The 16116-nt window shown below is 39.5% G+C and overlaps 1 protein-coding gene across 6 annotated transcripts in view; it reads left to right on the top strand.

Moving 5' to 3' along the window:
- Positions 1-16116, top strand: part of FAM13C (family with sequence similarity 13 member C) — a 136728-nt gene that overhangs the window by 111908 nt on the left and 8704 nt on the right. For all 6 annotated transcript variants that reach the window (XM_034662536.1, XM_011216922.3, XM_011216918.3 and 3 more), the window contains 4 exons: positions 660-870; positions 1943-2081; positions 7219-7300; positions 8762-8973. In XM_034662536.1, the coding sequence (XP_034518427.1) occupies positions 660-870; positions 1943-2081; positions 7219-7300; positions 8762-8973 (644 nt within the window). The remainder of the gene's footprint in view (positions 1-659; positions 871-1942; positions 2082-7218; positions 7301-8761; positions 8974-16116) is intronic.

Below are 16116 nucleotides of genomic sequence, written 5' to 3'. Positions count from 1 at the left end.
TTCTTCCCTGTTTTGTAGTTGCTAAGTAGCTTCTTTGATCTTTTGGTACATTTATTTGGACACATAAATGTGTGCTTTTTACACAAAATGGAATCATTACTGTTTTGTTTTGAAACCTGTGGTTTTCATTTAGTATATTCTGAACATCATTCCATGTTGATAAGCAGAGTTCTCCGTCATTTTTAATCACTGCTGAATGATTTTCTACCCATGACCTTCGCTCCCTCTGTCCTTTACTCTCCCTGCCTTCACTGGCATTTCTACTGTTCCTTCTCTTCCTCATAGTCTGTCCTCTTCCGCTTCAGCCCCATTTATTGTTTCCTTTTTTCACTGTAACATTTTGCAATACACCCCTCAATATATACAAATAATATGAAATAGAGGGTTTTTGTAGCTTGGGGCTATGCTGGTTTTATATTTCAGACCTAAATGATTTGTGTTTCCATTTTTGTTGTTGGTGGTGGAGGCTTTAATATTTTCTGCCCAGGTTCTCAGAGAACAAACATGACGGTAGTTTGAAAGCCTTTCATATCCCCAGAAGGAAGAAATGACAAAGAGGCAAGACAGTATAATGAATGTTTATGATCTTTACTTAGGAACATGACAGTCTCAAGGCCTCTGTCACTTCTAGGTCTTGATGACTTATCTTGTTTCTTCAGACCCTGCACCAGTCCACAAAGATGGGCAGAATGAAGCAGACAGTGCACCAGAAGACCTCCAGTCTGTTGGGACTAGCAGGCTGCTGTGTCACATCACTGATGGTGACAACCCACTGCTGTCACCACGATGCTCCATCTTCAGCCAAAGCCAGAGATTCAACTTAGACCCTGAATCGGCCCCTTCTCCACCCAGCACTCAGCAGTTTATGATGTAAGAAAATGTTGTTTCGCTATCACCTTCATTTCAAATACTACATTCATAGCCTACAATGGAGTACATGTCTGAAATAGTGCAAAAGTGCTTACCAAATGCAACTGCGAGACCTGAGCAATGAATGGCAACCATCTCTACTTTCTAGTTGGGAATGCTGTTTAGGTTCTTGCTGTCTCAGGAGGAAATGGTTAGGGGGTGCAGGATACCCCATGGCTTGCATGTTTGAACTTTTTTGGTGAAATGATCAGAGTCGTATGTAAGAATATGCAGATATCAGGAATACCCTTCTTGGTGAGCTTAATCTTCTTTCCATGCCCAACAGTGGCCTCCAGGGATGGCTTGTGGCAGTGCTTGGGAGTTGTACACCACAATTGCTTCTTAGATTCTAGAAAAATGGTAGCTTACCATGGCTGCCCTCCACCCAGAAAGTGTGGAACTATGCACTTCTTTTTTAATTCTACAAATAATTTTGATGCATAGCTAAAATGAGTGTGCCTCGACTGAAAATATGTACAGGGAATCCCTAGTTTCTCCTCGGTAACTTCTGAAGTCATTAATGAATTTATCCAAACCTGAGCCCACAGGCTGTCTATTGATGGACTTGAGGGAGTTAGTGGGTTCTTGCTCTTATAAAGTATACGCCATGCGAGAGGACGAATGAATTTTCTGGAGGAGGGGTCCATTCCTCTTATCGGATTCGCAAAAGCTCTGTTATGTCAATATATCTTCCTTAAAATGTCCCTAGGTGGGTCTCCTGCAACCTGTCAGGGATGACCCCACAGCAGGATGTCTCCTTTTGGTCTTAAATTGGCTTCCTCCAAGCTTTAGGAAATGCATTTCCTGGACTAATATTCTGACGTTTATATACTAAAGTCCCTGGTAGCATTTTCCCATAATGGAATTCTGTGATTGGTGGTCTCTATTAATAAGCAGATGCCACTATGTAGACACATCAAATAACAGACTGCCCTTTCTGAAAATCCAGGAAGCTTCGTTTGTAGACCAGCAGCCATGTTTGTGGGAAAACCATGGGTTTTGATGATTCTGTCCCTCCCTGAAATTGTTACAGGCCCCGAAGTTCTTCACGGTGCAGCTGTGGTGATGGCAAGGAGCCACAGACCATTAACCAGCTCACCAAGCACATCCAGAGCCTCAAGCGAAAAATTCGGAAATTTGAAGAAAAATTCGAACAAGAAAAGAAATACCGGGTAAGGGCCCTATGGTTTGAAATAAGAGTGGATTGTGTCAGAAGCATGTGGGCTTTTCTGTCCTTCCTTTTCAATCACTCCTATGTGCCAGGGGACAGCTGTTTCCATTTGCCAACCCAGGACCCATCATAAATTGAGTTTCCTTCCTGGATCTGTCCTATTCTCACAGGCTGTACTTTGACTCTGATAAGATATTTCCTAGTAATGGATTATAACTCTTGTTTCCAAACTGATTTGATTATTGATACTCTTTTTTTTCCCCCTCTCCCCCTGGGGAGCACTACTGTCACTGTTTCTAGGACTGAAATTTGGAAAGGTTTTAAAATTTGATCTTATTTTTTCTTTAACCCTTTACTATTTGCAGTTTTATAAGAACCTATTAAGGACCCAAAGGTCAGAATCTCTAACTGAGAACAGAATGAGGAAAGAGAGAAAGTCTTCTTTGACATAGGAGTACCTCTGGTTGATAGATAAGGACCCTTCAAATGACATCTGTTCAGGTCACTCATAACGACAAACCCCAAGCCATCCTTTCCAGTCAGACATCAGTCTTCATGCTGGTGCTGCAGTGTTGTAATGATGAATCTTTTCTTTTATGACATGAGAAACAATAGAGAGGTAAGTGTCCTTATGGCCAATGCTAGTTTTGTTTATTTTCCTTCATGGTGACCATGGCATAGACAAAAATCATATTCATGCAGGATTGCACAAAGATATTGGGTCTTTGGCAGAGAGCCCAGACAGCTTGTTATCAGAATAAAAGAGAACAGAGAATAATGTCTCATACATCTTGAAATATTTAAAGGCTCACTAAACACTTGGTACAGAGGCAATCAGCACATCCCTGTGAGTGGGGTAAGATCTGGGGAGGGAGGTGGGAATGGGTGATATTCCACTCTCCCATTCTTCCTATCCTTTTTCCCACAGTGGCTTCGAATTCACTAAAAGAGGGGTATCAGGAGTGTTTTTGTTTTTGTTTTTAGCTTTGCACAACATAAAAAAAAAAGACTGCCATTTGAGACAACTGTAGTCAGGGTGTTGAAGGTTCTTGTCTTCCTCGAAGTCAGGCAGTGACAGCTGCTTACTGTCTTTTACTTCTTTAGACCAAGAAGGCACTCTACACATAACAAGTACAGGACTTTATTTTACAGATAAGGCAACTGAGGCCCAGAAAAGACTTGTAACTTTCTTCAGGTAGTTGTGTTCTATCAGCTCAGACTGGGGGTGGTAGATGAAAGATGAGTGGGTTTTACAGTGGAGGAATAGAAGTACAATTTGTTAGTGTCCACATTTTTGAAGGTTCTAGATATCTTGAGAGAAGTTGATTTTCTCTGTTTGCTGCTGGAATGTTTTTGGTTCTGTCATATCCTCACACTGGAAATAGTAGAGTAACCACTAGGGGCTTCATTCCCAGGGCCTGTTAATACTTATTACCTGGCCATCCTTAAATCTGGCTGATCTGGATTTGAATGCGGCACAGCTAGTTAGGAACTTTGTGACTTTGGACTTGTTACTTAATCTTTCTGAGTCTCAGTTTATCTGTCTGCATAGTGAAGGTTATATTTGTAGTGATTTCTTAAGTTTGTGAGTATTAAATGAGGGAGTGTATATATAATGCTTATTATAGTGTTAGGCACAAAGGAAGTAAGTGGTCCTAGATATTATTAACTTTTTAATCTATTTGAGTGATATTTGACCAGATAATTCTATGACAGCCTCCGCCTTGTCCAAAAATGAAGAAAAATTGTACACATTAGTTCTTTCCTGATTTTTTTCTACCTGCAGCCACAGACCCTGGATTACTTCTCTCACCTATAACAACCACCTAGCAGACTGCCTATTTTGGGAAAGAATTTCTTCTGGCACCTCCTGCCCTTGTCTAGAGAAGTTTTTGAGCTGGTACACACACATGCCCACACAACACACTTAAACATTCACAAATGCAGATGGATGAATTTGGGAGCAGTAGAGGAAGGCCGCATGGTCACCCCTGTCTCAGTGTGTATAAAAGTCTCTGGTATAACCAGAACCTTCCATGTTTTAGGGAACGGGGCTTCCCTTCACCCTTCCTGCCAGGGTGCCAGGCTGTGGTTAGAGGTTTGACATGTTAATGGACTTTAATTGGTTGGTGTGTGTAACGATTACCTTCCTGGCAAGCTGATTGTGGAATTAATAGCACCCACAGCTAGCGTTTCAGTCTGAGCTGGGCCTCTGCACTAGCCTGATGTCCTAGTACAACATGCATCTTTCCCTCTGCTGAATGTGACCATTTTACATTCCTATCCAAAACCGTGTTTATTCCCTACAATTAATTTTACATTTATCTATCGTTACACTCATGGAGTTAGAAAAAGCTGTTTCAGCCAGATGTCCACTATTTGTGAAATTAGAGAATATTGAAATTAGAAGGGATCAGTCAGTCTTATTTCTCATTTGACCATTGAAGGAACTGAGGCTCAGAGAAGGAAAATGACTTCCCCAGGATGACACAGTGAAGAATTGACCTAGCCAAAACAACTCAGCTCTTCTCATTCCTAATCCAGAATTCTTTCTAAAATGTCTTTTGAACTGTCTTTGACAGACCACTAATCTAGTCCAGTGATATTCTTGGTCATGTGCCTTGGAGGTCCCGTTTAATTTGCATTGAACAAAATACTTTGTGACTTTGTACTTGCTACTTTATCATTCTGAGTCTGTAATTTCTGGGTTTATATCCTCTTGGGGTCTATTAAACTGGAATATTTCAGTGTAGAAGTTAAAAGGCTTGAAGAGCCACAGTTTGTACATGAAAACTTTCCATGTGATTTGAAAGCTGCCTTCCTTGTGAGCTTGATTTAACCTCTTTTGAAAGCTCCCCTGGGAGTAGGGAAATAAAAAATTCATTTCAGAAAATGATTTCAGGCTTTAAAATATTTTGTCAGAAAAAAATCAGCCTTAAGTTTTTCCTAAGTCCTATTTGCAGTAGTGAAAGCTGATTGCTTTGGTGGTCCTTGGTGTAGCGTCTTAGGTTTTTGTTGTTGTTCTTAACATTATTTAAAAAGATGGTAACTGTATAGAGCATATCCAGTGAGAAAGATGTGTTCCAGATGAACAGGATGTGTCTTCAGATCAGAGTGGAGAATTCTGTGAGGATTTTGAGAAACCAAAAGTAAAATATTGACTGTCCATATAACCAGACTGTTACCCAAAGCCAGCACACTACACTATGTATCAGGGAAGTGGCACAGTGCACCATCCTAGCACATCATGGGTAGGACCAGGCTAAGCTGTTTGCAGGTGGGCCTTGTGTCACTGTCCATGGTACTGAAACCAGGGCTTCGCTCATGGAAACCATCCATGCTATCCCATCTGAGCTCCTCTAGGAAAAAACCACTTTGTTTTCCTTCAATCTTCTTTTCCATCTTGACTTTAAAAGTATAGTTTTTACATAACTCTAGAACTGACAGAACCATGCCTTATGTTTCACAATTAACATATTTAATCCCATGTACATTTTTTTTTAATTAGAGAAAGTACATGTGTGTGAGCCAGAGGGGGGGTTCAGAGATAGAGGGAGAGGGAGAATCCCATGCTGAGGGTGAAGTCCGATTCTGGTCTTGATTTCAGGACCATGAGATTATGACCTGAGCCAAAATCAAGAGTTAGATGCCCAATGAACTGAGCCACCCAGGCACCCCTAATCCCAGGTACATTTGATGACCATGTCACACCAGCACTGTTTTTCTCCCTTTGAACCTAGGAGGGACACATTTCTCTCTTGATACCTTTCTCTCACCAACAACTTGCTAATGTTACATGGACTTAGCTGATCCTTAAAAAACATGTGGCAGAGCCCTTAGATTTAGTCACTATCAATGTACACATTTCTGGCTATATAATAATTATGATCAGGGTATCTTGAACATTCCTATATAATAGTCCTTGTATATACTCAATTCAGAGTAACAATTAATCTTCTTGAGCCTGCATTGAAGTTAACAGGGTGGCCTTGATTTATTTAAGAAAGATCTTACTGATGTTTGGGGGTAGAGGTTAAGTGTGTTTGGACATCCTTCTTTCCTTGCTTCTCTTTTCTGTAGAAAATACACTTTTATGCTCTGAGAAAAAATCCAGAAGTCAAAGTGAATGATTTGTTTTAACAGAGTCATGTCCCAAAATAAAAAATATATTCTTATTGCCACATCCAAGTTCTATTAACTACTTGGTAAGATGTACATACCCCTACATATATGTTTGTTGGTGAAGACATAGGAAGAATTCCTGTGAAAGTCTGGTAGTAACACTACTACTATCACCACTGCCAGTAATAATAATAACACTTGTAATTCTAGCTAACACACCTATAGTGTAGAACCTACGCCAGCAAATGCTTTCACTGTTTTATGTACCTCAACTAATTTGCCCCTTACAGCAACCCAATGAGGGAGATGCTGTGATAACCCTCATCTGGTAGATGGAACTGAGGCTGAATAATTTGCCCAAGGTCACACACATGAGACTCTGTTTTACGTTAGTGTTAGTCCAGTAGGATATTGAGTCTATAAACAGTGAGATGATTAGAAATATGGGTATCCCCCTGAAGTACTGACTTCTCAGACTGTTGTCAAGTTTTAGAGATCCTGGGGTCTCCTTTCTCCACATTTGTGGAAATGACTGATAAGAGCTAAATCTTCCAGTTTGTCCCTATAACCCACACAGGTTGTGGTCATAAACCATGTGTGTGAGCACATGCTAGGGAGCAAGCACTGGTTTATATTAGTGCAGCCATCCACACTGATATGAAGAAAGGCCTGGCAAACAAGTGTGGGGTGTGGGTGGCCTACAGGGAGACTGAGGGTTAGACTGAAGGGGACACTGGCATGATTAGGCCTATGTGAAAAGTGCTGAGTGACTAGGCACGTTTAGAAACAATGCCCATGGCAAGGACGAAAATGTGGAGGAGGTCAAGAATGTTTGCTCTGTTTTTCAGAAGGAACTCTATCAACTGGAGTTGTCACACCTGAATTTCTCTCCCAGGTTTATGTCTCTGAACTACCTTTGTGTGTCTTGGCTGTTTAAAATTTTTCTTTTTCTCTTTTTCTTTTTGTTTTCCTCCCTCCCTACCTTCCTTCTACCCACACTTTCCCCTCCCTTGTAGCCTTCACATGGTGACAAGACTTCTAATCCTGAAGTCCTGAAATGGATGAATGATTTGGCTAAAGGTCGTAAACAACTCAAAGGTAAGGGCCGGTCAAGGATCTCTTTTCCCAGAAAGGAAGCAGTTAAAATATTGATAATGTGCTCCCCGGCATTTTTTTATTCTTTTCCACCTGTGCCCTCTTTAACCTTGTCTTTCACCTAGATTGGAGGCTCCATTTTGAAATAAAGTGTCCTGGGTCCCCTTCATTCTTTGGCCCCATCTAATAATTCTCCTTATAAAGAGACTGAGGAACTACATGATTCTACAGAATCATTCTGGAATGATTCACTTCAGTGCCAGGAACATTTCAACATATGGAGTATTAACTCCCTTGGGTTACTAGATTCTTGGATGTTAGAAGAAGGCCTGAGCAATCATTTTCTCTGCGTGCCCCATTGCACAAATGAGGACCTTTATGTCCAAAGATAGGAACAAGTTACATAGTTGGGAGGTAGTGAGTTAAGTGTAGAACTCCGTTCTCCTACCTCCTAATCAGTGTTCTTCTTTCTGTGTTTCTCTGGAGATGGTGATATAAGTATTAATTAACTCTAAAATTCATTTAAAAGTACTATGGTATTTACCAATAAAAATGTATTTTCTTCCTCTCTCCACATTCTTATTTCGATACTTAAAGATGAGGGAATTTTTTCCAAATTTCTAAAAGGGTGGCGATAAGGAACTGGCAGGAAATATTAATTCAGTGGTATTAAACTGTAATGATGTCGCAGGTTTATAAAATATGCAGTGTTTAAACACCACACCAGAGTCTAACTAAAAAACAAACATCAAACAAAGAAAACGATCTATGTAATTGAGAAATCGATACAAATGGCCACATTGACATTATCAGTCTCTTAGCATATTCTGAAAAGTAATTCCCTGACATGTCCCAGGTGGCTTTTTTATTTTTAATTATGTAGGCTTATATAAAACCACACTGAAATAATGGTGATTCCTGGATTTTGAAAGATAACATTAGACCAAATTGTGAAATCTGTCAAGTTGGGGCTGGCATTCCCATCTCTCCTTTCCCATACCTCCTGTGATTCCTCAGATATCTACATGTGTAATGTCTTACAGAAGGGCTTGCTTTTATTAACCCAGGGGCTCTTAATGGCACAGAACTTCCCAATTTAAATAAATGAACCTTTGAATGTAGAATTCCAGGTGTTATGGTTGGTAACAGATAAAATCTTTGGGGAAGTACCACTGGTCTTCCTCTAGAACTCATCCTCTGAAATTTAAACCACTGAATTCCTCCTACACATGAGTTACCCCATTTCCATGAGATTCCAGCCTCTAGAGCCCTTTGTTTCTATCTGATTGGGAGATTGTGCTATTGGTTCTGGTTACTAGGGCTGCCCTTGCCCCATGGAAAGCCATCAGCAACACCATCCATTTCCACTGACTTCACATCCGTGGTGGGAATTTCTTAAAGGCTCTCTACACTTAAGCCCAGTGAATCCTCCTTGTTCGTGGTAACTCATGGCATTTCTCTTAGAACTGAAGCTGAAGCTCTCAGAAGAACAAGGGAGTGTTCCCAAAGGCCCACCTAGAAACCTGTCCTGTGAGCAACCCGCAGTCCCCAGAGAGAATGGGAAGCCAGAAGCTGTGGGCCCTGAGCCATGCTCCTCTGGAGAGGAGACTCCAGATGCTGTGCCGACGTGCCTGAGGGAGAAGAGAGAGCAGCTTTCTGCTCAGGAGGACTCTAAGGTACCTCACCATATCCTCATAGGCCCTAACACTCAATGCAGTGTCAGTGAGATCATGGTTTTGACAAATTTATAAGAGCACCTGGCACCACATAAACATCTTTAGGAGACTGGCTCTGAAATTTCAGTCAGCTGAGTTCTTAGGAAGCTTATTGGCCATGACCTATGGGTGTTGCCACTTAATTCCAGAATGTTATTCTGGAAGTTATAGTATTGCATGTTGGTGGGAAGCAAATGGCAAAGATATTAGGGTATATCATATCTTCTTCTCCCCCAGTTCCCCCAATAGGCTAACAAATTAACCCAAGATTAGTATCACAATCCCATTTTACCATATGTTTTATTTAAAAAAATAAAGAAGCTGGGATGAGGTATGCATAGTAAGGAAAATGGTTTAGTATCTTGTATAGTAGGAGTAAAGAGGTAGGCTTTTTTTGAAACGTGTTAGTTAATAAGAGGCCTAAAGCTGAACTCTTCAGACATCTTAGTTTTGAAATCTCTGAGACATTCAGGTTGAGTTGTCAATTAGACATTTGGCTATATGAGCCTAGAGCTTGAAGAAAATATTTATCATATTTTACAAAGAAGATAATGAAAGCAATTAGTATTTACCTGGTTAATTCCTTCTCATCCTGTACATCTATGTTTACATTTCACTTAGCCAGGGAACCTGCCTTGTAGTCCTTTCTTGTCTCAACTCTGCAAGTGGTATGGTTGCCTTTAATTTCTTGAATAAGAGTTGTAACTTCCCTATCATAGATCTAACTATGCTGTATGACATTTTCTGTTTCTCATTTTACACTCTAGACCTCTTGAGTAGAAGAGCTGTCTGTAGCTCGCGATCCTACTGTGTCTGCGCATAGTGGGTATTGAATAAATGTTTGCTGAGTGAACGGACAGATGGATGAACAAACGCATATTTAACTTTGAAATCTAGTGTTCTTGAGGAGAATGCTGCCTTCACCTGTTATATTGCACATTGTCTGGTCTTAATCATAAGGTGGCAACATATATCAAATCCCAAAAGGCTCACCATAAGCCCCTGGACTTCTCCTTTACATGGAGACTTGTGATCTACAAGCAGAAATGGGCCTTTGGCCACCTCTGTTTTGTGTGTGTGTGTGTGTGTGTGTGTGTGTGTGTGTGTGTGTGTGTGTTTAATGAAATATGTTTAGACTTAAAAATAATCAATTATGTGTTGTGAAAAGTGAATAGTTTTTCATCTAACTTGACCAACCCATTCCCTCCCCACCAAAGATTTTAGATTTTTGTGGTAGCCAGTGCATAAGTGAGACACACACACACACACACACACACACACACACACACACACAGGAACACCTATGGTTTTCCATCTTTCAGCACTTCTGATGGTCTTTCTTGTATTTTCTAGTTACCTTAGCCACATCTATAAGAGAAGCTTGGTCAATACCTAAGTCCTAATTGTATGTTCCACTTGATTACTGCAGTGAGGGATGAGTTAGGACTGGTATGGTAGACTTAGATCAGGACTCAGTGCTTCACCAAGCCACTTTCTATCCATGTACACTTAGCAAGGGAACTAATTTGCTGAGATTCAACTTCATCATCCATAAAATACAGACAATACCTACTTACATAATTATTGTGTGCAATCATTCATTTGCAAAGATATTTGAGTGCCTATTATGTGTTGTGAAATATGATACATCCTGGATATAATATGATAGAGAAGCTATGGAGGTTGCTGCCCTCACAAAGCTCATGTTCTTCTGGGAACTGGGACACAGTAACAAACCGTTCAAGAAATCAAATTATAAAGATTTTGATAAATAGTGTGCAAAGAATTAAACAGATACTATTGTAGAAAATAATGGGTATGGTTTCTACTTTATATAGGGTGATTAGGAAGGCCAATAGGTGACATATTAAATTCCTCATTAAGAAGAATTTGCTGGCCAAGAGAGCACCGAAAAGCATTTTAGGCAGATGGAACTGCAAATATGAAAACCTTGAAGGGAGAGCTTGCATGTACTTGGCATTCTTGGGTCTGAGGGCTAGAGCACAGGATAGCATGATCTATCAGAAAGACTGGGGGTTCTGACACCATACCTTTTAGGGTAGTAGAAGTTATTGGAAAGCTGTTGAGTTGTTGAAAATGGGAAAGTGACGTGATGTGATTTACATCGAAAAGATCTTTCTGATTGCTGTGTGAAGAATAAATGATAGGGGGAAAGAGCGGAAAGGGGAAGATGAAATGGGTGGTTTGGACTAGCATGATAGCCTTGGAGATGGACAGAGATAGACCTATTCAAAGTATATTTTGGATGTAGAATCAAAAGGATATGATGAGTCATTGGACAGTAGGGAGTGAAGGAAAGAAGAATCCAAGATGATGATGGGTCCATTTACCAAGATGGGGAATACTACGGGAGGAACAGATTGGGGATGGGACTGGAAACTTAAGAGGTCTGTTTTGAATGTATTTAAGATCTTTGAGCAAGAGTGTGACCAACCATCCCTGGTTTCCTTGGATTTTCCTGGATGCTGAAAATTTCAAACGCTTTCATCCTGGGAAAATGCAGATGGTTGGTGATCCTTCTGAGGCATGTAAGTCAAATTTAGGCACATGCACACGGGAGTCTAAAGATCAAAGCAGCATATTTGAGTTCTTTGTAAGTTATCTTTGCTTAAATGGCAATTTAATTGTATTATTTTAAAGGAAGTATCTGTTGAGTTGTTTCATAAATGTCAGAAGCCCCTTCAGATATCTCTGCAGTAGGCTGGAGGGAGGCCCTTTAAATAGAAAGCATCCGTAGTGGAACACGCAGCTCTGCATATCTAAAGCTGCAGGACTATTCCCTGGGAAGTTTAATATAGCAGACCGTAAAGTGGATAGTCAGTATCAGGTGGTTCCTCTAGGAGAATCCCCAAATCACAGTAGAAGCCAAGGGAGGTTTGCAAATTTCCACAGTAGCTGTGTTACTCCTGGCTCCTCAGTGAGCTTGTTAGCGTTTGAGATTACCTGAATATGTCCCATTTCTTTAAACTCAAATTGGCAGATGATTTTTTCTGGGGTCCTTGCTTTATTGCTGAAAATACATTAAATATTAAAACTTCCAAGATGAAGAATTTTTTCTTTTCTAGAGAGACTTTTGTGAAATTTTTGCATTTGGTATTTGGTCAGAGCCCACGCTAAAGCTGATAAATCCTGTAGCGTTGCCTTGTCAGTTCAGATACTGCTATAGAGTAATTTTCCTCCTCTTCTATTAATGGGTGATTTTTGGAAGTAATCACTTCTGGGTCACAGGGTATCCACTGAGCCCTGGAAGTGAATGAATCATCCCCTGAGTCTGATTGTGGTGCCTATTTATGTCCTTTTCTTTTGAAAATCCCAAATTGGTGAGGGCACATTATACCCATTTTATTGCCCTTTCTGGGAACTGTAGGTGGTGTTAGGGGCATGGCACAAATTACCAACTAGATGAGTAATGGCAGTTACTTCTTCCGGCCCTTCACTAACTGCAGCATCTTGGAGGAGGAAAGCAGATTTAAAAAAAAATCATTTAATTTTTTAAAATCAAATGAAAATATAGTGATTGTTATACATTGTATATATAGTGAAAATATAGTGGTTGTTATACATTGAAGAGAGGGAAACTTAGAGGTAAAGGGCATCAAAAGGGAGATCCCATCAAGTTCTTTTGCCTACTTCTCCTTTTAAAAAATAAAAGTAATTTTCTTAATAGATAATACTATCTCACATAGTTCAAAAAAATGTAAAAAGCTGCACATTCAAAAGACTCTGCCATCTCAACTGCTAGCTCTAGCTCTGAGGTCTCCCATCCCCAAGTAGGTAACTATTGTTACTAATGTGTTATGTGTACTTTTTGAGTTTCTATATAAAGCATATACAAGAAAGTATCAATATACATTCTTAATTTGTCCCCTTTTAAAACTAAAAGTAACACATTATATAATTAACCCTTTTTTTCAGTTTGTATATTCTGGATAGCTTTTTGTATAAAGAAATAGATCCACATTCTTTTATTCTTAAAATTTATTTAATAGCACCATGGTGTTCCTTTTAAGTAATGTACAACATTGATAGTAACCTGAAATCAACTAGTTTGTAGCTTAAATAAACATTTAGTGCACCTGACTCTTTGCCAGGGACATTTACATATGCTAACTTATTGAAACAATGTATTTATATAACATTATAGTCTCTATATTGAAAATCTAACGTTCAGACCTTACATAATTTTCCATGTTAAAAATAGGTGAGTTTTAAAGCTGGTTTTCTGAACTCGTGTCCTCTGGTTTCAAGGCCAATACTAACCTGCAATCCCCTGCTTAGAAATCTTTTATATTGACCAAGCCATTCTCTTCAGCAGTTGCTTTGTATGATCATGTTTATTACTAATTTTTCACATTGTTTGACTTGTTAGTTCAAAAGTCAGACTTGTTGCATATATACGTCTCACTTGGGAGGGGCTGCGGAGACTCAGACACAGGAAAAGCTTGGCAACACTTGACTCTAAAGCTAGAGTAATTGATTCCCTTCACTCCCTCCCTCTTTAGGAGAGATCTTAATTATGGGGCTGATTCAAATGAGTTTTAAATAAATTTCTGTGGTTTACTGTGAGGGAATACAGGGGGCTAATGCCATGGGAAGAAAGGAAAACAAGCATGATGGTAAAAGCATGGAAGCTATGGCAGTTTTTTCCCAAACAACTTTCTGACCAGGACCCAGAAAGAAATACACTTGGGCTGTCTGCTCAGCAGCATTGTGTCTTGCCAGCTTGTTTGGGAGTTGCTCTTCCAAATAACCCATTAGGTTGATGATTCAAATAACCTACTAGGTAGGGGACTTAGAAATTTTTTATGGCAAAGTTGTCAAATTGTCAACAAATCATATCAAACTGTTTCATGCACGGTTGCCTCTTGCTCAACTTCCTTTTCGTTCCACTCTTTCTGGTGCCATAAAAAATGGAGGAGAAGGAAGTTAGGCTAAGTATCTTTGGTATTTATCTCCTTTTATTTATCTTTAAGTCTCACAGCCCATTCATGCTCTGGGTATCTCTCTCTGCCTATTTCCGGTTACTCAACATTGTCTTTGTTGCCTCCATTCACATAACAAAAATCATAAGTTAGATACATCTGACATACCAAGGACAGCCACCAATATGCAGAATGAGGCAGGGAGGATGCATTTCAGAAATAGTCATTGAATATAGAGGGGACAATTGTCTGATTCTTAGCAGAAAATGGCTGAGGAATAGCCAAGTCAAATATATGTCGGCCCTTTAGATTTGAGGTACCACTTCAAGCAGTCTATCTCTTGACTCATCTTCCTTAATGAAGACTGACTTTGCAGGCCTTCCATAGCTGTTCTCTGTAGGTCTGTGAGTGGAGGACAGCTCCTGGCACATAGTCTGATCACTACCCCTTCTTGTTCAAGCAGCCTGTCTTCCTATTTGAGGATGAGCACTTATAGAATTAGTTTTGACACTGTTTTTTACTTACAGCCATTGAAACCCTCATGTCTCTCTTTGGGGATTGCTTTGATAATGATTCTAAGAGTAAAATCAGGAACTCGTCAGAGTGAAAGATGAGTGCATACATTGTACATGGACGCTGATTTTTTACCTGGCATCTGTGAAAGATACTTTTCTATAATAGCAGTCATCATTCTAACTTGCTTTTTGGTCACTCTTTTTTTCTTTTAGAACTAAATTTAGTTTTTCTAGAATCCAGAGAATATACTAAAAATAAATAAAATCACAAAAATCCAAAACTGCCATAGAGAGATGCTAATAATGGTTAAAATGCATCATTTTCTAAAGTGCTGTCTATGGAATATAATGAGACACTGAATAAAAAACAGTTAATGTTTTCTGAACTTGGATTGAGATTTTTTTCTTTATTATCTGTTAAAACCCCATGGGATACATGAAAGGATTTTTTTTTTCGTGGTAAGATGTATCATGACTAAGAAAATATTTAAGGAATGATTGGGCCAGTAAATGAAAGGTTCTTGGGGTGGCTTAACCAATAATATTTAAAAGGCTTCTAGAAAAAGCCTTTCTTTCTACTGACAATTAAAGAGCCTTAGGTTATAGCCTGTGGAATTATATGAAGATTGATAAAATTAGGGTGTCTTTGTTTATAAACCTGGGTTAATAAATTTATAGCAGGGAAGGGGATGTGTTGGGTACTGTGAAAATTTTGAAAAATATGTGATACAATCTTTGTTCTCAAAAAACTTTTAGGGGCGCCTGGGTAGCGCAGCCGTTAAAGCGTCTGCCTTCAGCTCAGGGCGTGATCCTGGCGTTCCGGGATCGAGTCCCACATCGGGCTCCTCCGCTGGGAGCCTGCCTCTTCCTCTCCCACTCTCCCTGCTGTGTTCCCTCTCTCGTTGGCTGTCACATAAATAAATAAAATAAATAAATAAATAAAATCTTAAAAAAAAAAAAACTTCTAATTCATTTGGGCAGACAAAACTGAAAGACAAGATAGTCAAGGCCCAGATAATAAGACAGAGAAGTTCAGAGTAAAGGAAGATAAATATGGGCCAGAATGGTTCTCAACTGGTGGGTAGGGTAGCATGTGAATAACTAGGAAATTAAAAAAATACATATACTTAAGCCATGTTCTTTTCCTTCAAGATCCCTCTGGGGGATCTGGAAGGCAGAGAATCAGATAGCACATTTGGGTATTTGCATTTTGACAAAAGATACCTTGGTGATTAAGCTATGTGATTTTCTACTGTCCCTTCCTGCTACCTGCTGAGTGAGAACCATCTGACCAGAGTGAAAGGGAAATTTTGTGTAGTAAATATGTAACAAATTAATGTAGGATACACAGCAGGGAGCAAAACCAAGGCAAGCAGAGTTTTGATCACTTTGGATGGAAAGGTGATGGTGGGGTAGATAGGTAAGGGATTGATAGATAAATAGGAAGCTATTTAAATTTTTATGTACAATGTGACCTGTTAAAAAATAGTGCTCAGGGATGGGTCATACGGCAGAGAAGTAGGAGAATATATTCTTGGACCAAGAGGTTATGACATTTTATAGCTGGAAGGAACTTTGTAATTCCAACCTACTTGTACAGGTAAGAAATTGAGGATTCAAATAAGTTAATTGTTGTATTCAAAATA

The sequence above is a fragment of the Ailuropoda melanoleuca genome, chromosome 6 (assembly GCF_002007445.2).
Source record: "Ailuropoda melanoleuca isolate Jingjing chromosome 6, ASM200744v2, whole genome shotgun sequence".
NCBI lineage: Eukaryota > Metazoa > Chordata > Mammalia > Carnivora > Ursidae > Ailuropoda > Ailuropoda melanoleuca.
Note: the sequence above shows the minus strand (reverse complement) of the source record. Positions and strands in the feature narration are given on the sequence as shown.